The following is a 27,612-nucleotide window of genomic DNA, read 5'->3' on the forward strand; positions in this document are numbered from 1 at the left end:
TTAAACACCGTGTACGTACACCGTGCGCGTACATAAGAAAGGCACACACAAAACAGAATGAGTCAACACTAGTGATGATGAGTGATAGAAAGAAAAAACTTGTGTCAAGAACCTGTGTGTACGAACACCACGTACGTACATGGGGTTCGGTTGCGCAGACGAATATGTGTACGTGTTTTGGTACGCATTAGCGCGTTCGAGTTTGCACATGAAATGTGGGTTTGAGATGAGCACAGAACTAGAGCGAACATGGTGTTCGATGTTCATTTGGGAAGTCTGCTTGCAACTATGGGTACATCATATCAACTATAGGTGCAAGAGAGCTCAAAATTCTAAGAAAATCATTTTTTTCAATAGTTATTTGAGCAAATTTCAAGGATAATAGTTTTATTGTCGCATAATTTTAGTGCGATGAATCGATAAAAAATATTTCTTGATGGTTGGTACCTTAGTTAGGCGTATAACCCACTACTGCAACTATTGGCACACCTAAACTATAGGAGCACCCACCCTATGTTGAAAAACAGTATCTAAAGTACGTGCATCAATGACTCATGTAACATTTTTTTGATCAAACCGTTTTAATAACGAATATCGATCACTTTATATTCTATAAAGTGATAGTAAGGCATGTACGAAAAAGAAGTTATATAGCTAAGTTGTTTTATTTTAAAGTATTGTGTTCGATTGATGGAGATACTTATGTTTGCTCTAATAATCATGCGGCATAAAACTAAATTCTCTGCGTGAAACTTCAGTTTTCTTAATGCTGGTTTCGGTAAATTCAGACAGAAATAACAACTGAATATATGATTATGCACTACTGGTTTGTATATAACAACAAAACTTTGGGAATCCTCTAAGGGCCGATTTCTTCACCCCCGCTTAACGTTTAAATCAGGTTTACCAGTACGTTTAAATCCGACTTAAGCGTAAAGAGAAGGTGATGAAATCGGCCCTAAGAGAAGCAACACGCTAGATTCCACTGAGAAGCCTAAAAATTTGTTTCAAAACCGTCCAAAACAGGTCCAATAATGGACGCCTGCTGAACGGTCTGCTGAGCGTCGCTTAACGTTTGTCCAACGAAAGACTAGCATTGGACGATTTTAAAACACGGATTTCTAAAAAAATGAGTTTTGCACACGTTACAAGTAAAAAAACTTTTTTACGCGCGACGCCAAGGATCGTGCGCTGTTCAATCAGCAGCAGCATCATAATCGTCGTCATCATAACAGTTTTAGCCTTCGCCTTGAAAGGTTGTGTTTGCTGATTGGTTGTAGCAACCAAGGCTGTGCAAGCCGTGAATAGGCTAGAAGTTTGTGTACCAGGTCAGTATTTGATGCCGTGTTGGTGCGGAGACAGGCAGGATTGTTGGCTGCGAGAGCGGTCGTTTGGTGGTGGTACCACGCGATAAGCGAATGTTGGTGCGAAGGCAACGAAGTCTCACGTAAGCGGCGCCCCACCTTGGTGGTAGTAGTGGTTGCGTTGCATACAACCGGCGCTTGCGGCGGAGTGAGACAGAGCTGCATCTGGTTGGTGAAGCGGCTCGCTTCATCATCATTCATTCATCCGTATTAGTGCAGATACGGGATTTTGAGTATTTGTGTACCTAGCCACACTGCGTAGCAGGGGAATACCTCTGGACCCACAGGTAAGCGGCGGCCCCACCTTGGTGGTGGTAGTGGTTACGCTGTATACAGTCGGCGCTAAGTGAGACAGAGCTGCATCTCGTTGGTGAAGCGTCTCGCTTCATCATCACTTATTCATCTGTGCTAGTGCAGAAACGGGCTTTTGTGTATTTGTGTACCCAGCCACGCTGCATAGTAAGGAAATACCCCTGGACCCACAGGTAAACAGCGGCTCCATCTTGGTAGTGGTGGTTGCGCTGTGTTCAACCCGAGCGTGACAGAGGGAGACAGCGAGAATCTGCAACTCTTCGAAGGACAGGTAGATTTTAATATAATTTTGCTAGTGTTAGTATTTAATTTACTTACTGTGTATGGTAGGCGAGATGGAGGATAGTGAGATGGAATCCTCCATTTCACAAGAGCAAAATTCTTCTGATCCCCCTCCCTCAACTCCCCTTAGAATAAAATTATACCCCCAAGGGTCTTCTGGACCTTGGCAGGTTTTCTTCAGGCGGAAAGGAAATCCATTAAACCTTGTGCAAATTGCACGGGATCTGACTTCACGATTTTCTGCTGTAACAGATATCGTGAAAGTAAATAAAGATAAACTTCGAGTTAGCATTGATAACATTAGACAAGCTAACGAGAAGAAGAAAAAAAAGTTTACCGACCATCCTATTCATTTCGTGTAACTTTCGCTGGGTCTGCTTTGCCTAGCCATGTTCTCATTAATAAAATTCGTCTCCCCGTTCGCCTTTTCATCCCTCGTGTGATGAATTGCCTCAATTGTAAACAGCTTGGCCACACAGCCACTTACTGTTCCAATAAGGTACGGTGTGGCAAATGTGGGGGGCCTCATCAAGAGGATACATGCAATAAAAACTTAGAAAAATGTTTACATTGCGGAGAAACTTCACACGAGCTCCTTGCATGTCCCATATATAAATTGCGGGAGGAGAAAATTAAACGATCCTTGAAGGAGAGATCTAAGCGCTCTTATGCAGAAATACTGAAAAATGCTACTCCTGAACCCACGGTCCCAGAAAACAGATACGCTATTCTATTGCCGAAAGAGTCTGACTCTGACGAAGCGTCCGAAGGTACATCATTTGTTTTACCTAGAGGATCCAGGAAAAGAAAACAATCCTCTTTTCCCAAACTGCCAAGCAAGGGCCTTAAAATTTCTCCTCCAACAAATAAATTGCGGCCAAAGCTAAAGAATTCCGATGCAATACCGAAGCCAGTCCCTCCCGGTTTTGGTAATGTACAATCCAAACAGAACACCATTACTGGAACTAATAAAACTTCAACTTCCTCCGAGCCTCAACTGGGGATAGGTTTATTGATTTTTTCTGAAATTGTTGATTGGATTTTCAAAGCATTCAATATTTCTGAACCACTAAAAAGTATACTTTCAGCGTTCCTCCCAACAATTAGAACATTTTTAGAGCAGCTGATTGCTCAATGGCCCATCCTTGCAGCGATTGTATCTTTCAATGGGTAATTCACCTCCTCCAATGAAAGATTCCATCACTGTTTTACAGTGGAATTGCAGAAGTATCATACCTAAAATTGACTCCTTAAAAATTTTGCTGCATAATTTGAAATGCGATGCTTTTGCTTTATGTGAAACATGGCTTACCTCAAACATTAATTTCAACTTGAATGATTTCAACATTATTCGCCTAGACCGAGACACCCCATATGGAGGAATGCTTCTAGGAATTAAAAAGTGCTATCCTTTCTATAGAATTAACATCCCCTTGTTTGCGGGCATTGAGGCTGTAGCTGTCCAAACGAATATTAAAGGCAAAGACATGTCTATCGCTTCTATATATATATATATACCTCCCAAAGCTCAAATTGGACAACGTCAGATTTTTGAGGTAGTGGAATCCATGGCTGCTCCGCGGCTGATACTGGGAGACTTCAACTCGCACGGAGTATTGTGGGGTTCCCTCTTCAATGATAATCGATCCTCTTTGATATACAATGTTTGTGACGAGCTCAATATGACAGTTTTAAATACAGGCGAAGCAACACGCATTCCCAGACCACCCGCACGACCAAGTGCATTAGATCTATCTCTATGCTCGACATCACTTCGGTTAGATTGCACGTGGAAGGTTGTACCTGATCCTCACGGTAGCGATCATTTGCCAGTCGTTATTTCAATTAACAGTGAATTAGGCCTCACGAATTCAATCAATGTCCCTTATGACTTGACACGAAATATTGATTGGAAAAAATACCAATCTTTAATTTCCACTTCTCTTGTTTCGACGGAAACCTACCGAAGAATATGAATTTCTAGCGGGTTTGATTATTGAAGCAGCAGAACAAACCCAAACGAAATGCAATCCTGGCATGATAATGAATAGCCGGCCTCCTAATCCCTGGTGGGACAAAGAATGCTCGGATGCATATGAAGCTAAACAAGTTGCTTACAAAGAAATTATGAAACGGAAAGGGTGTACACGTGCGAACTTTGAAAATTATTCGATTTTGCAAAACAAATTTGACAGTCTCCGTCGTGCCAAAAAGTCTAGTTATTGGAGACGTTTCGTTGATGGCTTGTCAAGAGAAACATCAATGAGTACTTTTTGGAACACAGCCAGAAGAATGAGGAATCGAAACGTAACTAATGAAAGCAAAGATTTTTCGAATCGCTGGATATTTAATTTTGCCAAGAAAGTTTGTCCAGATTCTGCTCCTGCGCAGAAAATCATTCGCGATGCTCCCACAAGTAACGATTCCATAGATTCGCCTTTGACAATGATGGAATTTTCAATTGCACTCCTCTCATGCAACAATAATGCTCCGGGTCCAGACAGAATTAAATTCAACTTGGTGAAGAATCTGCCTGACCTAGCAAAAAGACGCTTGTTGAATTTATTCAATAAGCTTCTTGAGCAGAACATTGTCCCGCACGACTGGAGACAAGTGAGAGTTATCGCCATTCCAAAACCCGGAAAACCAGCCTCCGACCATAACTCGTATCGACCGATTGCAATGCTATCCTGCATCAGGAAATTGTTGGAAAAAATTATCCTACGACGTCTCGACAATTGGGTTGAGGCGAACGGCTTGCTATCAGATACCCAGTTTGGTTTTCGGAGGGGAAAGGGAACGAATGATTGTCTGGCGCTACTTTTGTCAGAAATCCAACTAGCTTACGCAAAAAAAGAACAAATGGCGTCTGTGTTCTTAGACATAAAAGGAGCATTCGACTCTGTTTCCATTGATGTTCTCTCAGAGAAACTACATCAATGTGGTCTTTCACCAATATTAAATAATTATTTATACAACTTATTGTCAGAAAAGCACATGCATTTTTCATATGGCGATTTGGCAACATTTAGAATAAGTTACATGGGCCTCCCACAAGGTTCTTGTTTAAGCCCCCTTCTCTACAATTTTTACGTGAATGACATTGATAATTGTATTGTCAGCCCATGCACTCTAAGGCAACTTGCAGATGATGGCGTGGTTTCTGTTACAGGACCAAAAGCCATAAATTTACAACAACCACTGCAAGATAGTTTGGATAATTTATCAAGTTGGGTTTTGAAGTTAGGCATCGATTTCTCTACGGAGAAAACAGAGTTGGTTGTTTTTTCAAGGAAGCGTGATCCAGCTCAGCTTCAGCTTCAGTTAGTTGGTAGAACGATAGCCCAAGTCATGACCTTTAAATATCTCGGAATTTGGTTCGATTCTAAAGGTACATGGGGAGGCCACATTAGGTATCTGATAAAGAAGTGCCAACAAAGGATAAATTTTCTCCGAACAATAACCGGATCTTGGTGGGGTGCTCATCCAAGTGACGTGATAAGATTGTATCAAACAACGATACTTTCAGTAATGGAATATGGGTGCTTCTGTTTACGTTCAGCTGCAAACACTCACCTTATTAAATTGGAACGAATACAGTATCGTTGTTTACGAATCGCCTTAGGTTCCATGCAATCGACACATACGATGAGTCTTGAAGTACTAGCGGGAGTTCTTCCCTTAAAAGATCGATTCTGGGATCTCTCCTCTCGTTTACTTATACGATGTGAGGTTATGAATCCACTTGTAATTGAAAATTTCGAAAGACTTGTCGAGCTTCAATCCCAAACCAGATTCATGACAGTGTACTTCAATCACATGTCACAAGAAATAACGCCTTCTAGTTATGTTCTGACATGTGTTAATATACTAGATACTCCCGATTCTCCTTTATTTTTCGACACGTCCATGCAAGAGGAAATTTGTGGAATCCCGGATCACCAGCGCTCTCTGGAGATCCCTAAAATATTCATAAGTAAATACCAACACATTGACTGCCATAAAATGTTCTACACTGATGGGTCACGAATCAATGAGGCCACTGGCTTCGGTATTTTCAATAATAACACCTCGATCTCTTTCAAGCTTGCAGAACCTGCCTCCGTTTATACAGCCGAACTAGCAGCAGTTCACTATAGTCTGGAAATCATTGATACTTTACTTCCGAGTCATTATTTCATCCTCACAGATAGCCTCAGCACAATTAAGGCACTACGCTCATTAAAGCTTGATAATCACGCTCCGTTCTTTTTGAAGATGATACGAGAATACTTAACTAAATTAACAAATAAATCTTATCAAATTACCTTAGTGTGGATTCCCGCTCATTGTTCCATACCGGGTAATGAAAGAGCGGATAATTTAGCCAAAATAGGGGCGCTGGACGGTGACATCTATGAAAGACCTATTGCCTTCAATGAATTTTATAGCGCTTCTCGTCAGAGGACGCTTACTAGTTGGCAAACATCATGGGACAATGGAGATCTGGGACGGTGGTTGCACTCAATTATCCCTAAAGTATCAACGAAGGCATGGTTCAAAGGGTTGGATGTAAGTCGAAACTTCATTCATGTAATGTCTAGACTCATGTCCAACCATTATACGTTGAATGCGCATCTCCACCGTATTGGGATCGCAGAAGATAATCAATGTGCTTGCGGAGAGGGTTACGAAGACATTGAACATGTTGTTTGGTCTTGCACTGAATATCGTGAAGCCGGATCCCAATTAATAGACTCCTTACGAGCCAGAAGAAAACCACCCTATGTACCTGTTCGTGATATCCTCGCTTTACGAGATCTTACATACATGAGTCATATTTATCATTTCCTGAAAACAATAAATATTCAAATATAATTATCCCCACAATGTTTCTAGTTTTTTTTCCCTTGCTACCCACAATCAATTTAGATTTCTTCGCAGTTAGTTAAGTTAGATAAAACGATATAAATAAAGAAAAAAAAATAAACAAAGATTACAGAAAAACTATCAATAGGTTTACAATGAAATTCAAGAAAATAGAGTATAATTAAAAACATTCAAAATGATGATTATCCTCAGTGTTAGCATTAGAAAGTGATTTTTTTTTATAACGTGATAGTCTTAAGAACCTTTGTAACATGTTATGTAAAAAAAACCCCGGCGTAAAAAAGCTTTTGCAAATGCCGTGTCAAATAAACGTTTTATGAAAAAAAATCGTCGTCATGCGCTCTAGGGCTTTGGAGAGCCACTCAGAAACTAGCTGATTCTGTGTTCTTGAAAGTTTTTAGCTATAAATATGTTCAAACACATTGAGTGATTCAGTTTGTTATACATCATCGTACAGTAAACTTTTTTCTCTTGTTTGCTTGGTGGAAACATCATCCAGAATCTTCATTTGGCCAGCGTTCGGTGTTCTACGTAGCCGAGTCACTTAATAGATGTTCAGTGCATCTACTTCGTAACGAATCATTAGCGCTGTTCTGCAGCGAAGATCCTGTTGTATTGGTCCCCGTGTTTGTCCGCCTCCGAATTTGTCAGCTTTTGACCCGGTTTTGTCAGCCACATTCAAGATAAAGTCTTGTGGTTTGATTCTCCTATGTTACTTGTTGGGATTAAAGCAAAAGTCTTTTACTTAACTGTGCTAAGAATTCAAAATGTCGATGTTCTTAAAGTGATTAAAAATTTTCGATTTTTTTAGCTGATGCGATAATAGACTGATTCCAAAGAGTTGAGTGGGGGTTTAGTTAGTCCCAATCCATATGAAACATATATGTTCAGATTTTGTCAATTCTCAATACATAATGGGGCTGACAAAATCGGCGATATTTCTGTATTTCTACGCATTTTTGTAAATATTTTTGAAAACATAAAGTACTGGTCTTCCAGAAACTGTAGCTAGTATCAATTGCAATTGATTGGTGTACGAAAATATGTAAGTCGTAGCATCGAATTCAAAATTATATGTTATATAATTAAAATTTCTGTATTTCTACGAAGTTTTCATTATTTTTTAGAAAATGCTTATTCTTTCAGAAACTGTAATTAGCAGCAAATAATGAATTATAAATGTGTAATGTAGCTTGAGAAAATATAATGTGACGATAATCGAAACAATTTGTTCGGATTGTCGTACTACGGATAATCGAATCATTTTCTATGGATAATCGAGTCTACGGATAATCGAGACTACGGATAATCGAATATGGCCTGTATTTCGTTTTTGGGTTTTTTGTCTTTTAATGTCTCGGCGGTATTTTTTCCTCTCCCGGGTGTACTGTCACACTGTTGTCTGAAAACTATGGAACTTTTGCATATTGTTTCAAAATATTTTGAAAAACCAAAATTGTTCAGAATTCATCAACCATTACTGAGGGATGATTCTGTGACAATCGTCTGTGGAGCGGGCGACTGGCAATTGGAAACCGTTAGTTTCATGAAAAGTTTTGTTAGTTCCATAAAAAGCAGCTTTACAATTAACTGCTTCACTGCTCCGTAAACAACAAATAGCCTGGCAGGAAAAATAAAAACACGTAGCAAAGAAATGCAAAGCATCCTCGATGATCAACGCGTTTTCTGTTTGACATTTCGAGGGACCGTCTAGTACTACCTGAAGTACCTCTTGAGCCACGGGAAACTCGTGAGTCCGCCGTCTCAATTAGTCTCTGACCTGATGCTTCTAGCTTTCATAACATGACGTCCTTAGTTCTTCTACGTACATTGAGCCATTTAGATACAAGTTTTATCAAGATTTACGCACATAAACGTCAGCAGCAACTCTACCCCACTCTGTTCGAGAGATTTTTCTCCAGAAATTGGTCGAAATTTCTTCAGAAACCGTTATCCCGTTTACTTGGGCAACAAGTTACTACTTCTCTCTCTCTCTCTCTCTCTCTCTCTCTCTCTCTCTCTCCAATTCCGTTGACGGACCGACATCATCTCGTCGCTGTTGTGCTATCTTTTGACAAACGTCATTTTGGGGCAAACTGAGTTAGATGTGCCATATTACTTGCCTAAAAAATCTCTACAAAGTGGCGTTTTCAGATTTTTGACATTCTGCTTGGTTACTGAGACATAGCGAGAAAAGCACTGAGAATTTTTAATTTTTTGCTTCAAATGAGTGTGTCTGGCAGGCATGCACAAGAACGGTGCTGCTCCGTGTCCTATTGCTTTGCACTGACTCATAATGTGTCAGCCTTAAATTCATTGAGCTAGTGCTTTCGCTGGCTGGTTTCCGATGAGCTAGAGTTAGCAAGTAGCACGAGCACCGATGAGCTAGATCCCTCGCTAGCACGGTGATAGCTAGCACGCTGCACGGAGCTATAGCTCAGCTATAGCAAAGCAGAATAAAAAAACAACGCGTTAGTGTGAGTAATGATGTCCGCATCGTTTTTTCAGCAACCTGTCGCACATTCATCAACGCATATTTCTTGCTTTGTCCTATTCTTTCGTTCCATAGCTTACACTACTGCACCGTTCTAGCTCATCGGACAAGCTTACCGTGCCAGCTCATTGAGTTAACTCGTGCTAGCTCACTGAGCTAGCTCACCGGGCTTGCTCGTGCCAGCTTACCGAGCTGGCTCATGGTGCTAGCTTATCGCGCTAACTCGTTGTGCTAGCTCTTCGAATCGTACAGCTCGAGCACGAAGGTTACCTAGCACGAGCGGTGTCAGTGCTTATTGCTTTTAGTTCGTTCAAAGCGGCCGCTCAGCTCGTGTTAGGCTCTCGTGCTGTGCTTCATGCATCTCTGGTGTCTGGAGATTGGCTCAAACTATCTTGATGTAAAAGATGGTTTTATGCAAGGTGCTTAGAGTTCTAAGGTGATTCGTCTTTGGCAGTAAGTAGGTGAAGAGTGAGGTAAGCGTGCAGCAGGCTGCGGGGAAGAAAAATGACAGCGAACAACTTTGTTTACCAACTGAAATCCAAGCAAACGTATGGAGAGAACTAGTAAACAATGTTGTTAGCTGTTGTTTCTAAAACCAACATGGCTGATCGCCATTTTTGAGGATCGTATCACCTGAGAATAAAAATTCCTTGGTTTTATGTGTAAAACTATCCGAAGAACAAAATGGTATAACCATTTTCAAAATAAAAATACACGAATTGTGAGAAAAATGCAGTTTAAGCTTTAAACAGGAAATATAGCATATTTGGCAACACTGTAACCAAAAATGACTATTTTTTCTAGATTCCTTGACTTATTTCCTTCAAAATGCATCTCACCGATTGTTTATAGACCAAATGAAGCCAAAGATACAAATAGAAGTTAATAATTGTTGATTTTTTTCTATGGAAAATTTTCCAAGCATGATTATGACACGCCATACAAATTTTGTCATCAATACACACCTATGATACGTGTGAGTTCGACTTTTGTTTACATTTATAGTAAAAACTGACAACATGGTCAACCGATCTTCGTAGTATTTGAGATATTAATACAGAATAGATAGACGCGTCAACTGTCTTCTTTGAATTGTTTATATCATTTATGAGTTTTAAGATATTCAATCTCAAACTTTAAAAATCGTTTTTCTCGAAATGTGCTAAATGTCATAAGATAGCACAACAGCGATGATCTGTATCTGTATCTGTTAGTAGCATTCCACAAGTTTTCGTCTCCACATATTCTGCCAATTATGTTGTCCGCCTTGATATCATCCTGATGTCGTTTGCTTGTTCATGTTCATGTTAAGGTTGAACAAAGATAGCGCAAAAATTGAAAACAAAAAAAGCAGTTTTTTCCACACCGTGTAAGATCTTCATAAAAATCAATCAGCAGTACTGTAACAACAATCTACATAAGCTGATTGATTTTTATGAAGATCTAACACACGGTGTGAAAAAAACTGCTTTTTTCGTTTTTAATTTTTGCCCTTTCTCTGTCTAACCTTAAAACCGTGGACAATCTAAAACTATATGAATTTCTGGCGTCCAAAAGGGGGTAACACATAGGTTTCATTTTTTACGGTAAACAGGAAAAACTTCCGCATTTTCAAAACAATAGAATACATTACTTTATTAGTAGTTCAATGGTTCACGTGGCTATAAAAATAAGGTTATCACATGTACTACTTTTCATTTGACGAGGATGTTTGTAATTCGGAGGAGATGGGGAATATGGTATCTGTCGATTAAAATGAAGTAACTCGCTTTTTTCAACTTATTTTTTTATTTTGAGGTTTAACCTTACGGTCATTCGTCTCTTTTTCGAGTTATAGAATTCTTCGTAGAAAAATCTCTAACCTTTTGTGTGGGATTGGGAATCGAACCCAGGTGAGCTGCGTACAAGGCAATCGATTTACCAACTTCGAGTTAAAAAAGTTAATTTTAATGGAACTAGATAGAAAGACGATGTCTACCACGAAGTTGTATCATCTGAAGACACGAACTTTGTAGATCATTCGTTTTCGAGCTCTCCATCGAGACAGAGGTTGTTTTTTTCTAGTCCGTAGTGCTGTGTGAGGCGATAAAGAATAGTTTTAATCCGCATTCAAGGTTATTTTGCCAGTTCGGTTCGGTCCTCAGTCGCGTTCGCGTGTGAGGATTAAACAATAGCCAGCTATATAAGCTGGATCGGTTCGTCGTTGGACACCAGTTTAAAGCTAAGTGGTTTTTGTCTTTTGTAACACATTTATTGCTTTCTTCCGTCTGCGCGGGCGCTGACCCCGTGCGTTGACGTTTTCTATGGTTCCCTCTCCGGATGGTCAAATGGAAGTTGAATCGGGTTCAACTTCTAAGGCTCCCCCCGGCCCAAATGCTATCCAGAACTCTCAACTGGTCCATTTGTGGTCTTCTTTCGGCCCAAGACTAAATCACTGAATCTTCTTCAGATTTCTAGAGACCTGACGGAACGGTTCTCGGCTGTGACCGAAATTTCAAAGGTCCGCTCGGACAAGATAAGGGTGTTGCTAGCCAACTCAAAGCAGGCAAACGATATTGCTTGCTGTGAGCACTTTACGCGGGATTATAACGTGTATATTCCGGCTGTAAGAGTACAATCCGAAGGCGTCGTAACCGATGAGAGTTTGACGTGCGAGGATCTGCTGAAGTACGGGGTTGGCCGATTCAGAGACCGCTTACTTCAGCCAGTTAAAATACTTGAGTGCAAACGTTTGCACTCAGTAGTAGTTGCGGGGGATGGTTCAAAAACGTACCCCCAATCAAACTCTTATCGGGTGACCTTCGCTGGTACCGCTTTGCCAAATTTCGTCCTCTTGCACAAGGTTCGTCTGCCTGTGCGTCTGTTGGTGCCGCGGGTCATGAATTGCACAAAGTGTAAACAACTGGGTCACACAGCCACCCATTGTAGCAACAAGGCCCGCTGTGGAAAATGCGGGGAGAATCATCTAGATGATTCGTGCAGTAGGCAAGCCGAAAAGTGTCCTTACTGTGCGGAGAGTCTGCATGATATCTCGGCATGTCCCGCGTACAAACTACGCGGGGATAAACTGAAACGTTCCCTTGCGGGACGATCCAAACATTCTTTCGCAGAAATGTTAAAGAATGCTACGCCACCATCCTCAGCAAACATCTATACTCACTTGCCTCCTGACGAGGGCGAGGCTGGTAACCCACAAGAGGGAACATCTACTAGGGTGCCTAGAATTTATAGGAAGAGGAGGAACACTTCCTCTCGTAAAGTTCCTTGTAAAGGCCAGAAGGTGTCCCTTGAGGGGGCTCCGAAAGTCACATCTATTGGAAGTGTTGCAATCAAACCGAAGCAATTAGCTCCTGGTCTCGGAGGATTAAGCTCAGAGAAGGAGTTCCCAGCACTTCCAGGAACATCAAAAATCCCAAGTGTTCCTTTGTTTCAGTTCGAGAGTAATCTCATCACTGGAATTGTAAAACTCTCGGACATAGTGGACTGGATAATAAAAACTTTCAATATTACTGATCCTATTAAAAGTCTTATGTTAGCTTTTCTCCCTACAGTGAGAACATTTTTGAAGCAGTTGACTGCTAAATGGCCCCTCCTCTCAGCGATTGTATCCTTCGATGGCTAACTCATCGAACGAGGTCACGGATTTGATCACTGTTCTACAGTGGAATTGCAGAAGTATCATCCCGAAAATCGATTCCTTCAAAATTTTAATAAATAATTTGAGTTGCGATGCATTTGCATTATGTGAAACTTGGTTAACTTCCGACATAGAACTCAACTTCCACGACTTTAATATTATTCGCCTGGATCGAGACACCCCCTATGGAGGAGTGCTTTTGGGGATCAAAAAGTGCTATTCCTTCTACAGAATTAACCTTCCCTCGATAACAGGTATTGAAGTTGTCGCTTGTCAAGTAACAACCAAAGGCAAAAGCCTTTGCATAGCTTCCATATATATTCCCCCCAACACCGCGGTTGGGCACCGACGGCTACAAGACATCTTAGAATCCCTGCCAGCACCGCGACTAGTTTTAGGAGACTTTAACTCTCACGGTACAGCATGGGGTTGCCTCTATGATGATAACCGGTCTTCCTTAATTCAGGATCTTTGCGATAACTTCAATTTGACAATTTTAAACACGGGTGAAATGACACGGATTCCTGCTCCTCCAGCGCGCCCGAGCGCCTTAGACTTGTCCCTTTGCTCAACATCGCTGCGGTTAAATTGCACGTGGAAGGTAATTCCTGATCCCCACGGCAGCGACCATCTGCCGATTGTAGTCTCAATCAATAACGGTTCAAGGCCATTGAAATCAATCAATATTTCGTATGACCTCACACGAAATATCGATTGGAAGAGCTATGCTGCCGCGATATCCGACAACATCGAATCTACCCAAGAACTTCCTCCGGAGGAAGAGTACAGCTTTTTGGCTGGCTTGATTCTCGACAGCGCGAATCAAGCTCAGACTAGGCCAGTACCCGGCGCGAACATACAAAAACGTTCTCCCAATCCCTGGTGGGATAAAGAGTGCTCAGACGTGTACGCAGAGAAGGCCGCCGCGTTTAAGACCTTCCGGAACGACGGGTTACCCGCCAGTTTTCGACAGTACGCGACGTTAGACAAGCGAATGAAGAGTTTGATGAAAGCCAAAAAACGCGATTATTGGCGCCGGTTCGTCGACGGATTAACGAGAGAAACATCGATGAGCACTCTTTGGGGAACAGCCCGACGTATGCGAAATCGAAACAGTACTAATGAGAGCGTGGAATATTCAAACCGTTGGATATTCGATTTCGCCAAGAAGGTTTGTCCGGATTCCGCCCCGGCACAGAAGATTTACCGCGCCGCGTCTCCTCACGATAGCGCGAACGAAACACCTTTTTCGATGGTGGAGTTCTCACTTGCTCTCTTGTCGTGTAACAATAAAGCTCCGGGGCCAGACAGAATCAAATTCAACTTGTTGAAGAATCTGCCTGACTCTGCCAAGAGACGCTTGTTGAACTTATTTAATAAGTTTCTCGAGGCTAACATTGTCCCACTCGATTGGAGACAAGTGAAGGTCATCGCCATCCAAAAACCAGGAAAACCAGCCTCCGACCACAATTCGTACCGTCCGATCGCAATGCTATCCTGTATCCGGAAGTTGTTCGAGAAAATGATCCTATCCCGCCTCGACAATTGGGTCGAAGCAAATGGCTTACTGTCAGATACACAATTTGGCTTTCGCAAAGGCAAAGGGACGAACGATTGTCTTGCGTTGCTCTCAACTGAAATTCAAATGGCCTATGCTAGCAAAGAGCAGATGGCATCAGTGTTCCTAGATATTAAGGGGGCTTTTGATTCAGTTTCGATCAACATTCTTTCAGAGAAGCTGCACCAGCATGGTCTTTCAGCGACTTTAAACAACTTTTTACTAAACTTGTTGTCGGAAAAGCACATGCATTTTTCGCATGGTGACTTATCGACATCACGATTTAGCTACATGGGCCTTCCCCAGGGCTCATGTCTAAGCCCCCTTTTATACAATTTCTATGTCAACGACATTGATGAATGTCTTGACAATTCCTGCACGTTAAGGCAACTTGCAGACGATGGCGTGGTGTCTGTTACGGGACCCAAAGCTGTCGATCTACAAGGACCATTACAGAATACCCTGGACAATTTGTCTGCTTGGGCTATTAAGCTGGGTATCGAATTCTCCACGGAGAAAACTGAGCTAGTTGTATTTTCAAGGAAGCGTGAACCAGCACAACTACAGCTTCTATTAATGGGTCAAACTATCGCTCAGGTCTTCACAGTAAAATATCTAGGGGTCTGGTTCGACTCGAAAGGTACTTGGGGATGCCATATTCGGTATCTGAAACAGAAATGCCAACAAAGGATCAACTTTCTTCGTACAATAACCGGAACATGGTGGGGTGCCCACCCAGGAGACCTAATTAGGTTGTATCAAACAACGATACTGTCGGTAATGGAATACGGATGCTTCTGCTTTCGCTCCGCCGCGAACATACATTTCATCAAACTCGAAAGAATTCAGTATCGTTGTTTGCGTATCGCCTTAGGGCGCATGCAGTCGACCCATACGATGAGTCTCGAAGTGCTGTCGGGCGTTCTCCCGTTGAAAAATCGATTTTGGGAACTCTCATATCGATTGCTCATTCGATGCGATATCTTGAACCCGGTCGTGATTGAAAATTTCGAAAGGCTTGTTGAGCTCAATTCTCAGACCCGTTTCATGTCCCTGTACTTTGACTACATGGCGCAGAATATTAACCCTTCTTCTTACAATCCCAACCGTGTGCATTTCATAAATACTTCTGAATCTACTGTTTTCTTCGACACATCCATGAAAGACGAGATTAGTGGAATTCCGGACCACATACGCCCACAAGTGGTTCCAAACATTTTTTATAATAAATTCCGAGAAGTCGACTGTTCTAAGATGTTTTATACTGACGGATCAAACCTCGAAGGGTCCACTGGCTTCGGTATTTTCAATCAAAAGTTCACCGCCTCCTACAAACTCAGTGACCCTGCTTCAGTTTACGCCGCAGAACTAGCTGCCATTCAGTATACCCTTGGAGTCATTGAAACATTACCCGCAGACCATTACTTCATCGTTTCGGATAGCCTCAGTTCCATTGACGCTATTCGCTCGATGAAACAAGGCAAGCACTCCTCGTATTTTTTGGGGAAAATACGGGAGCTACTGAGTGCTTTATCTGACAACTCTTTCCAGATTACCTTGGTATGGGTCCCTTCTCATTGCTCCATTCCGGGCAATGAGAAGGCAGACTCCTTAGCTAAGGTGGGTGCCTTAGAAGGAGACGTTTACGAAAGACCAATTTGCTTCAGCGAATTTTTCAGTATTACTCATCAGAGAACCCTCGAAAGTTGGCAAACTTCGTGGAGCAGTGGAGAGCTGGGAAGGTGGCTACATTCGATAATCCCTAAGGTATCGACGAAACCTTGGTTCAAGGGGATGGATGTGGGTCGTGACTTCATTCGTGTGATGTCCCGACTCATGGCAAACCATTACACGCTGGATGCACATCTCCGGCGTATTGGGCTCGTGGATAGTGGTATCTGCGCTTGTGGCGACGGCTATCACGACATCGAGCACATTGTCTGGGCGTGCACCGAGTACAGTTCCGCTAGGTCTCGGCTAATGGATACCCTGCGGGCCCGAGGAAGACCAACCAACGTCCCGGTTCGAGATGTGCTGGCAAGCCGCGATGTTCTCTATATGTCCCTTATATACACCTTTGTGAAAACCATCAATATACAAGTCTAACTGCCCCTTGTTATCTCCTTATCATTCTCAGAACGCTCTTCCACCTGTATCAAACCATCTGTATCGAATGAGCCAACAAACACGGGACCTACGGCACGAACATAACACGCTTAACTCGAAATGTAGCCGATCCACATCTGAGCCGTACTACGAAATCGTCTGGAAAAACCCCTGCCATCTTGAGGAGGACCACCCGGCGTCCCAGTACATGATTCCCCTGATGAAGGCCACTCGAGTTTGTGATCCATCCGTTGATCTCACGATGCCTGAAACTGAAATAATTTTCTCTCCCTGCCATCTTTGTCTACCCCCCCTCCCCTGACTCTTATACCCAGAAGTAACACCCCTACCCCCCCCCCCCCCCAATATCATCACGAAGCATTTAGCTCTTCTTGTCTCTTCTAGTTTTAACTATTATATTATATAATCTCGTTGAAATTGCCCAACTCTACTACCACAAAAATAACTATAATTACGAATCTTTACAAAATTCAATCATGCCCTCTAGTTATGCCTAGTTTTAAGTTACTCGTAAAAAATTGTCCCCCTTAATTAAACATTATTTGCTCCAATAATCTCACTGATAAAAATGTCAAACCATATTGCCACAAAAACTAAATGACCCCCTAATCTTACGAAAACAATATTATCCCCTTGTGTAGATATATAAGATAGCTATAAAATCGCATTAGTTTCATTTTAAAAAAATCAATATGTAATCCCCTAGTTTTAAGAAATTTAAAATGTAAAACAAAACAAAATTGGCACCTTTAAGCTAAAGCAACGTGCCTTATCAAATAAACGATTTGAATAAAAAAAAAACTTTGTAGATCCTGTAAGTTAAATTTTTACTAAATGGAGTGCAAGAATTAATGTCAGAGAGCAACTTTTGGTGCCATCTTACAATCTTAAATGGTGGGCGGTGGTCAGCTATTTTCGTCCGCGACCCTTATCACCTATTTTTATAGTGATTCATCAGCAGCGCTATCTTTGAAAATGAACCACTTTGGTAATGCAACTAATTTTTTCCGATCTTTTTTAATGCAAACAATTAAGCAGTCTTCATTTCGTTATATTCATATTTTGTCGCATGTAATTTTAAAGGTTCTTTGATTTGATGACATTGTATGGGAACACGTATCCGCCGGTTGATGCCAATCGAGCAGACATTTCTTTAGACTGAGCAAACTAATTTATTTGTTTGTTTAGTGTTTATTTGACCAACTAGGAATCGAATGGTCTTCTCTGAGTGAACTTTTAAATTATGTATGAGGGAATATTGACAATTCGCTAGAATAATTCAAAACCAATTACCAATTTGCGGCAATCATATCAACATAAGGAACAAATGTTTTATAGTCCCATTGAATGGTTTACATTTAGTCCATTACATAGTCAGTCAATTATACTGAGTTAAGAATAAGTACGTACTATTTGGAGACGGAGTGTGTTTGATTCGTGCATGGTATTAATATCGTTTATTTCTGTTTCGCGTCTTCATTGTAATATCGCATCGTTTATTTGAACGAGGTGGAAAGTTTCATGTTACGGGATCTCAATATGCTTGTGATAATACCTATAAAGGACCATTTATAAATTCTGCCACGCTATTAGGGGGAAGAGCCATGGCAAATAGTGACATAAATGGGATGCGAAGCACGTCATGTGCTTTGACGCAATCGGCCGTTTTACGTACGATTGCACGATGTATATAGAAAATTCGATAGAACATGGACACTTTTTAGTGCAGCAGGAGTATTGTGCTCTTACAAAAGAATGAAAAACTGAAATCATTTGGCTCGTATTAGACCAAGGGGATAAGAAGCGTGATAATTTGAGAGAAAGTTAGTTAGTATTGGGCAATATTTGCGTGACATAATTTATGAATGGTTAACTTTTAAACTAATTTTTTATGATCCATTTAATATTGTCGACAACTCTGCCGACAGCCGGCTGTCCGGAATTCAAGTTGTTTTCGATGAAACAAAACGATAAACGGTTACCCAGAGTTTAACATCTAGAACATTTACGTATCCTACAGTCAATAAACTATTCAAACTTCTTATGCACGAAAATATATTCTCCGTCGCATCACTTGCTTTAGGCAAATCCTGACTTACGACCCACCCACTACCCAATCCGTGGCACTTACGGGAGTGTCACTGAGTCGGGACCTTCCGTTAAGTAAGTACCACATCAACACTTCCTTTTTCGTATCCCAAGTTACGGTAAACGCATCTTACAATCTTAAATGGTACCAACTGGTAAAGCAAAATTGTCTATGGTCCTAACAATATGGGTATTTTTAAACTAGCTGAGGAGATTCTTATATCCGCAAGTCAACCCAGTGAACGAGGAGACGGCTAGGCGAATTAAACTAGATGAAGGCGATCGGTAGGCCAATGAAACTTTGTTCTAGCTTACCTAGCTGTAAAAGTAGTGTGGGAATTTATGACACAACTTGAAAATTTAAAATGACAACTTTCAATTGCTACCTATTCAACAAACCCGTTCCAAAAATACCCGATTGTAGGAACTTGGCAGACAGATGGCACGATCAGAAGTTGACGTTTTTGATTCCAAAATGACATCATTTCCATCATCTACTTGTCATACCCGTTCTAAAAATCAATTGGTCGCAAAACCTCATTGAACTTTGTACTATGACCCTCCATGAGTATGAATCCATATAAAACCGAAAGATAACTGCTGTGGTCTACTAGGAGGTTGATAACAGTCTATTATCTTTCTCCGGACAAAACCAGCCTAGAGGCCGTATGGCATCCGGCGGGTTGAAGAATTTCAACCAAGAATTGATCCACTGGGTTCCTGTTCCCATGTCGTAAGAGACGACTGAAAAACAGGAGTCCTCAAGTCAAGGTGTTTCTCCGTGCCGAGGACTGAATGGCTGGCAGGACTAAAATATGCCAGTCGCACACGGAGTGTCGTCGGTCTTATTCTTGCTGTGGTAAGCGAATCTCTGACACAAAGGACGTTTGTTTCTTCGCAAATCGTGGGATTCAAATGATGGTCATGTCCCTAATATCCGATTCGGGGTTCACTACAGGCGATTATAAGCAAACGTGTTTGGTATCTTCTAGTTGCTGTACAACAATTGGTGATGATGAAATGTGTAGTGCTGTAATCGAGTATGGTTAGAGTAGCACAAATTTATCTTCAGCATAAACGTACAGCAACTATGAATCTATCCCGCCTTGTGCAGGAAGGAAAAGCTTCCATAGCTTTGGTTCAAGAACCGTATTTCCATAAAGGAAACTTGTATGTTGGAAAGCTACTTAACCCCGTCTTCGTAGCTTTCAACAAAAACGTGAAATGCCTTGTGCATGTATACTTGCGAATAGTGCTATTGACGCTTGTCTTATATCCGACCTCACTACTCGCGATATTTGTGCTGTCACGGTAAATATGATTGTTGACAACATAAACAAGAAATACGTCTATTGTTCGGCATATTTGCCGCATAATGAAGCATCACATTCTGATGATTTCAAAAGGGTTGTATCATACTGTGGCAGAAATGGGTTTCCTCTCATAATCAGCAGTGATGCAAATGCCCACCATATGATTTGGGGCAGCTCAGATATCAATTTGAGAGGCACCGAATTAATAGAATACTTAAGTAGTACAAATCTGCACATTCTTAATGCAGGAAACCGCTCAACATTTGCACGAGCTGGCAGAGGAGAGGTGTTAGATGTAACTCTCTCTCTCAGTATTACGCATGAGTTGGCAAACTGGCTACATCGTCTTTGATCATTTAAACGTCTCGCTAGATATCGTCACCTATCGTCATATCAAATCTACGAACTGGGACCTCTACGAAGAGGGCTTGGCGACTAGGTTTCATGGGTATCTTCCGATGATTGAATCTCCAAGTTACTTGAAAGAGGTCGTCGATAAAACAAGCTCATTCATAGTAGCAGCATACCAAGAGGCTTGTCCGCTTCGAGTTATGCGTGCTTCTAGAGGAACACCTTGGTGGAGTACCGAACTTGTTCGACTCAAAAAGTTATGTAGAAGAGCTTGGAATCGCAGACGCAGGAACGGGTCGGAGGCATTTAAGTTGGCTCGCAAAGCATACAGAAATGCCTTTCAATCTTCTAAGCGAAGTGGTTGGAAAAGCCTCAGCACAAATGTCTCAAGTCTCAACGTGGCAAGTAGATTAAATAAGTTACTTTCGAAAACGAAAGACTTTCATATCAGTTCGATTAGAACTGCTAATGGTGAATACTCGTTTGACGAAGATGTAGTACTCAACTGTCTTTTTGACACACACTTTCCAGGCTGTACGGAGCCATCACTGACGACTGCCTCTGAGTTTATTTCAGGTAGTTCTGACTCTTGGGCATTTGCTCGTAGAATTGTGACAACCGAACCGATCAAATGGGCGATTGAAAGTTGTTCTCCGTATAAATCTCCGGGAAAGGACGGAATTATTCCAGTTTTACTACAAAAAGGATAGGAACACTTCAAGTATATTTTGAAAAAGGTTATTACTTGTAGTCTTGCAACAGGATACATTCCATTAGCATGGCGGGAAATAACTGTCAAATTCATTCCCAAAGGCGCCCGTCACTTATGAGGAGGCAAAGAGCTTTAGATCGATCAGTCTGACCTCCTTCCTTCTCAAATCAGTGGTGCATTTAATCGACCACTACATTCGGGATGGTAGCTTGGGCGAGCACCCGCTGCATGAAATGCAACATGCATATCAGCGGGGGAAGTCTACTACTACCCTGTTACACAATGTTGTCTACGACATTGAAAAAGCTTTTTCACAAAAGCAACCTAGTTTAGGAGTTTTTCTCGATATTGAAGGTGCTTTTGACAACGTGTCTTTCGAATCCATTTTAGAAGTAGCACGAGGTCATGGAGTTCCTTCATATATCACGAACTGAATACACGCAATGCTTAGCAATCGACATCTGTGCTCTTCGTTAAGACAAGTTGAGATAATGAAACTGAAAGTCTGCGAATGTCCTCAAGGTGGTGTGCTGTCACCACTTCTATGGTACCTTGTCGCCGATGGCTTGTTGAGGAAACTTGATAAGCTTGGGATTCCGACGTATGGTTTCGCCGATGATTATCATATAATGATCACCGGTATTTGCACTTTTTGATTTTATCATGCAACAAGCCTGATGTGTTGGTGAGCAATGGTGTCTTCATGTTGGGCTATCAGTTAATCCAAATAAAACATCAATGGTGCTTTTCACGCAACGAAGGATTACAACCGGAGCTCGTCCATTGCAGTTCTTTGACTCTGAAATTATTATCGCAGATCAAGTTAAGTACGTTGGAGTAATTCTTGACTCAAAACTTAATTGGACAGCTCACATCGATTTCAGGATCAAGAAAGCTTGCATGGCCTTCGGCCAATGTAGACGGGCATTCGGCAAATCTTGGGGACTTAAACCCAAGTCCATTCATTGGATCATGACAATCATGACAATCCAATCAAAGTTAAACCATCTCCAGTGGATGGTCTTGATGGCGATGACTGGTGCGTTCTCGACAACACCTACTGCTGCTCTAGAGGCACTCTTGAACATAAAACCACTACATGTGTTTCTGAAGCAAGAAGCACTTTCTTGTGCATACCGTCTTAAGCTTACTGGGCTCTGGAACGGTAACCCAATAGATCGTGCAATTAGCCATACATGACTGTGGCCGCAAATGGTTACCTGGGATGAGTATACACTTGCCCCCCAGTGACTTTACACTCACATGTAGATTTCCTTTTAAAACTTTCAATGTGACAATTCCTCTTTGGGAGAAATGAGTGTCTGGCTGGATGGAGCGACAACTTGAAGAATACGTAGTTTGTTATACTGATGGTTCTTTGTTGGAGGGCCGAGCCGATGCTGGTGTCTATTGTCATGAAATGAGATTACACCAATCTCATTCGCTTGGAGGATACTGTACCGTATTCCAAACAGAAATCTTTGCGATTCTGTGTGGCGTACAATCATCACCTTAACAGGGAATTTGCAGTAAAAGAATTTATTTTTGCTCTGACAGTCAGGCTGCCCTGAAAGCACTTAGTTCGGCAGATTCGAGATCGAAATCGCATGTCGAACTCAAATCGAAGAACTTAGCCTTTCAAATGCTATCTACCTTCTATGGGTACCTGCTCATTCCGGTATTACTGGAAATGAATGGGCAGACGAATTGGCTAGAGCTGGCGCTTCGACTGACTTCATTGGTCCTGAACCAGTTCTACCACTGTCGATAAGTTGGATAAAGCACAAGATTCGCTCTTGGGCAGCATCCGAACATGCCAACCATTGGGGTAGCTTGAAAACTTGCGTTCAAACAAAGATGTTTCTGCCGGATGTGAGTCCGAAAATGTCAAAGAATTTGTTGCATTTTTCCAGCAACAATTGCAGTATTCTAGTCAGGACACTGACTGGACATTACAAACTCAATTATCACATGGCTACTATTTAGCGCGCTGAGTATTATTCATGTGATCTTTGTGAATCCGATTACGGAACATCATATCATTTGATATGCAACTACCCTGTATTAATGCGATTACGCATCGGAATTTTTGGTTCGTGCATACTTGCGAATAAGGATACTGACGCGTCTCATATCGGAGCTCACAACTCGAAATATCTGTGTAGTTACAGTTACACTGACGGTCGGTAACATAGTTATAAAGTATGCATATTGTTCAGCATATCTACCGCATAACTATCATCTCATTCTGATGATTTCAAAAGCTGGGCTTTCGCTCATTATCGGTAGTGACGCAAATGCTCATCATATCATTTGGGCGGCTCAGACATCAATCTGAAAGAATTTCGCATGAGCTGGGAAATTGGCAGGTTTCAAATGAAACTGAACCGTCTCTATCTGATCATAAATATATATTTTTCGATCATTTTGATGTTTCCTTCATAATTCTAAATCTGCAAACAGGAACCTCTTTTTGGCAAACTTGGCGACTAAATTTCATGGATATTTTCCAACAATTAGTCAACTAGACGACTTGGATGACGTCGTGGATGCGACAAACTCATTCTAGCAGTATCCTACGAATAAGCTTGTCCACTTCGTACTGTTCAATCGACTAAGAGAACCACTTGGTGGAGGACTGGGCTTGAAAGAATGAAGATGAATACGAGAAGAGGTTGGAACCGGCGACTTTCAGGTCGGCTCATTGTGAAGGTAGGCGATGTCTTAGGGTGCTTGCAGAGTGGCGGCGAGAAGCTGAGTAGGGGTTGGTACTGACAGTACGATGCAATATGCGAGAAACCTGCTTGCAGCATATCAAATGGAGCCTGTCAGAGTAAAAGCAGGCAGTCGGCGCAGATCCGTTCGGCATTTACTCTGACATAATACCTTTGGTTTGCAGCAAGCAGGTTTCTCGCATCTCGCATCCCAATGTCAGTACCAGCCCCAGCTCAGCTTCTCGTGGCCACTCTGTAAGCGGCCTTAGATCTGAAGAGCTGACTGGCTGGCAAAACCTATGCATCTCTAGTCTGAACGAGGCTAGCAGGTTAAATAAAATTCTTTCAAAATCGAATGATTTTCAGATGAACTCCTTAAAAACCAGGAATGGTGTTTTTGTAACGGACGCAAAAGACGTTCTTAATTGTCTCTTCGACGCACACGATCTCATTCTGGTGATTCGGACTCGTGGGCGTTAGCACCTACATTAATTACCATTGAATCGGTCAAGTGAACAATTGAGTGCTTTGCTCCATACAAATCGCCTGGAGAAGATGGAATTTTTCTTGTCTTGAAAAAGCTTTTGTTTTCCAGTTTTCCTACCGAGTATATTCCGAAGGCATGGCGAGAAATAACTCGATTCATTCCCAAAGGGGGGCGCTTAAGCTATGAAGAAGCCAAGAATTTTAGGCCTATCAGCTTAAGTTCTTTTCTTCTTAAAGCTTTGGAACGGATAATCGATCATCACATCAGGAACGTTAGTTTAGTTGAATACCCACTGTACAAAATGCAATATGCATATCAGTGTGAGAAATCCACGATCACTCTGCTTCACGATGTTGTTTACAACATTCAGAAGGCCTTCTCGCTCAAGCAATCTAGCTTGGGTGTATTCCTAGACATTGAAGGTGTTTTTGACAATGTGTCAACGCGCGTTCGTGGGGTATCTGTATGCATCTTGGGTTGGATAAACACAATGCTTAGTAACCGGCACTGAAACATGCAGAGACACGGAAGTTTAGTATTTGCGGTTGTTCTCAGGGTGGCGTTATGGAAACTGGTTGCCGATGGCTTGTTGAAGAAACTCAATGAGCTTGAATTTACAACCTACGGGTTTGCTGACGATTGCCAAATACTAATTACATCGGAACAATCCTTGATTTAATGCAACAAGCATTAAGAGCTGTCGAACAGTGGTGTCGACGGTTCTCTGATGGAGGGACGTGTTGGTGCTGGTGTCTACTGTCGTGAAATAAGATTGGAACAATCTCACTCGCTAGGTAGATACGGCATTGTTTTTCAAGCAGAAATCTTCGCGGGGTACAATCGGCCCTCCATCAGAGCTTGTCCGGCAAACAGCCGAGCTCAGTGATTTCGAAAAATCTCCTAATTTTTTTGTAACTCCCTTGCGGTATGCTGACCAGGGCTTTAATCGCAATTTCAAATATCACATGGCATCTATTCAGCGCGCTAAGTATTTTTCATGTGATCTTTGTGAATCCGACTACGGACCGTCATATCATCTGATATGCAACTGCCATAAGTAGCGCAATTACGATTTCGAGTTTTCGGCCGTCCTTACATACGGCATCCTTACGGCACCATGTTTGGACGATTGAAGCTCAGAGACATACTAAAGTTTCTTATCCAATGTGGTAAAGAGGTTTAGGCTTACTCGCTGGCGATTTGAACTACCTGATGTTTGTTTTTGTGCTGTTATTTTCCTCACCCTTCCAATTCTAGTTCCTCCCTCCTCCTTTCCTTCCACTCAGGAAATGATGAGAAGACACGGCAAGGCACAAATCCCCGACTACGTACGGGGAACGTGCCATTAGAGCCAATATGTTCTGATTCCTGTTGATGAGATGTATTGAAATCGAATCTGTTTTCAGCTAGCAATCCAATAAGTAGCAATATGCAATATTCAGGTAGAGGAGAGGTAGGAAAGAAAACGTTTAATAACTCTGTAACGGCTCAGAAATTTGAAAAAAAAAAGATTTTGCATGACCTTTCAAGAGGTTCTCAATGTTAAACTAAATACTCTCTATATTCCTCTATTTCCAGAAGCGAAATACACCCACTAAATAAACCCCTTATGCCTATGTTGAAACTTTAATGATTCTCAAATGTGCCACGGCGAAATCCAATATTAAAGTCATGACAGGAAACGAAAAACCATTCCCAGATCAGCAAGCGGGGAAAACTGAACCATCAAGCAACCCAGATTCCACCGCTTCCATAATTGAACTAACGGTCGGAAACAAGGTTAAACAAGGGTTGTTGCGTTTTGCTATATTTATAATTAAATTTAATTACATAATCGTCGGCTTACCTTTCCAGCGCTGAAACCGAACTCCTTTCCCCAGCGCATCATCATTATCATCCTCGGCGCGTTTGTCCGGGATGAATAGTTTAACAAAATCTCGATACTCTCTTTGATACGTCTGGATACTCGTAGGCGAATGCTGCTGAACCACCACCAGAACATCTCCCCGCTGTTTGGATTGCTCAACCCTCTCACTAGGATCCATCGTTTGATCAATATTGCTGCTATTGCTGTTACCGATACCGCTATCTTCACGACCGATTTTCTCCAAACTTTCACCCGACGAGAACTGAAGGGCACGTGTCTCCACTGGTTGTAAAAATCTGCACAGGGCAACAACAAGAAAAACTGCGGGAATCAGCAGTTTTTGGCTGGTACTGTCCCGATCCGAGTGCCTCATGTGGAAAAGTATGACGGCCCTTGATTGTGCTGTGCTGGGGTTTTCAAATCGTGACGATGTTTTTATTGCCCTTGTCGCTGAAGTTTTTCGCGGCTGGTGGATAAATTGATATGATGTTGTTTTGTTTGCAGGATCGCGGTTTCTCTCTCGCGAAACCGAAGCTCGACTTTCGGCGAAATTTTCGACTCATCGCGTTTCAATTGCTAACCGGTTTTCGGGTACTCGATCATGGAGACAATTTCCCGTTTCTACCATTTCTCATCGAAGAGAAACGAGCGGGTTATATGAAATGATTCAATTATTGGTACACTCACGCTCTGGTGGTGCGCATCACGACTGTTTACGTTTCTTGATAAATAATAAAAGAAAATATGAAAGAAAACACTGTTCAATGCGCCGAAAGCATCGGAAATCATATGTAAAATAACACACGTCTGACGGTTAACGTTTTCGAAATGCCGACGGGCTCGTCGAATCGAGGGGTTTAAACACTTCAGTATGGCATGGTGATGCACGAGTTTTCCTTTAGAAATGAATCTGAAAGAATAGAAACAAAGTAAACATTAGACTGGGAGTTTGTGGGATGAGCAATGTCATTCGCAAGCAATTGTTTTGCCTTTCTCATATAAAGAAAGGCTATGCAATCACTGTAAAAATCGACTTTTTAACGGAGGCCCGGAGGGCCGAGTGTCATACACCATTCGATTCAGTTCGTCGAGATCGGCAAATGTCTGTGTGTGTGTGTATGTATGTATGTGTGTATGTGTGTGTGTATGTGTGTGTGTGTCATTTAAACTCACACAATTTTCTCAGAGATGGCTGAACCGATTTTCGCAATCTTAGTTTCATATGAAAGGTATAACGCTCCCATAAGCTGCTATTGAATTTTTAGTTGATCCGACTTCCGGTTCCGGAGTTACGGGTTGAAGAGTGCGGTCACACAGCAAATTCCCATATAAACTGGTACCACCATGATGTTCAAATGATGTAAAACATGTTAAAATTGATGTAACATTACTCTAGTTTGCGAATCTGGATCAATAATGATCAATCAAAGCAGCTTT

General features: G+C 41.8%; 1 protein-coding gene across 1 annotated transcript in view; it reads right to left on the bottom strand.

Annotated features, from left to right (window-relative positions):
• The window catches only part of LOC131680700 (uncharacterized), a 72,391-nt gene extending 45,309 nt beyond the window's left edge, over positions 1-27,082 (bottom strand). The window contains exon 1 of the mRNA XM_058961409.1: positions 26,155-27,082. Coding sequence (XP_058817392.1) covers positions 26,155-26,548 — 394 coding nt within the window. The 5' untranslated portion in view covers positions 26,549-27,082. The remainder of the gene's footprint in view (positions 1-26,154) is intronic.
• Positions 27,083-27,612: the final 530 nt, after the last annotated feature.

This window comes from Topomyia yanbarensis, chromosome 2 (genome assembly GCF_030247195.1).
Source record: "Topomyia yanbarensis strain Yona2022 chromosome 2, ASM3024719v1, whole genome shotgun sequence".
Classification (NCBI taxonomy): domain Eukaryota; kingdom Metazoa; phylum Arthropoda; class Insecta; order Diptera; family Culicidae; genus Topomyia; species Topomyia yanbarensis.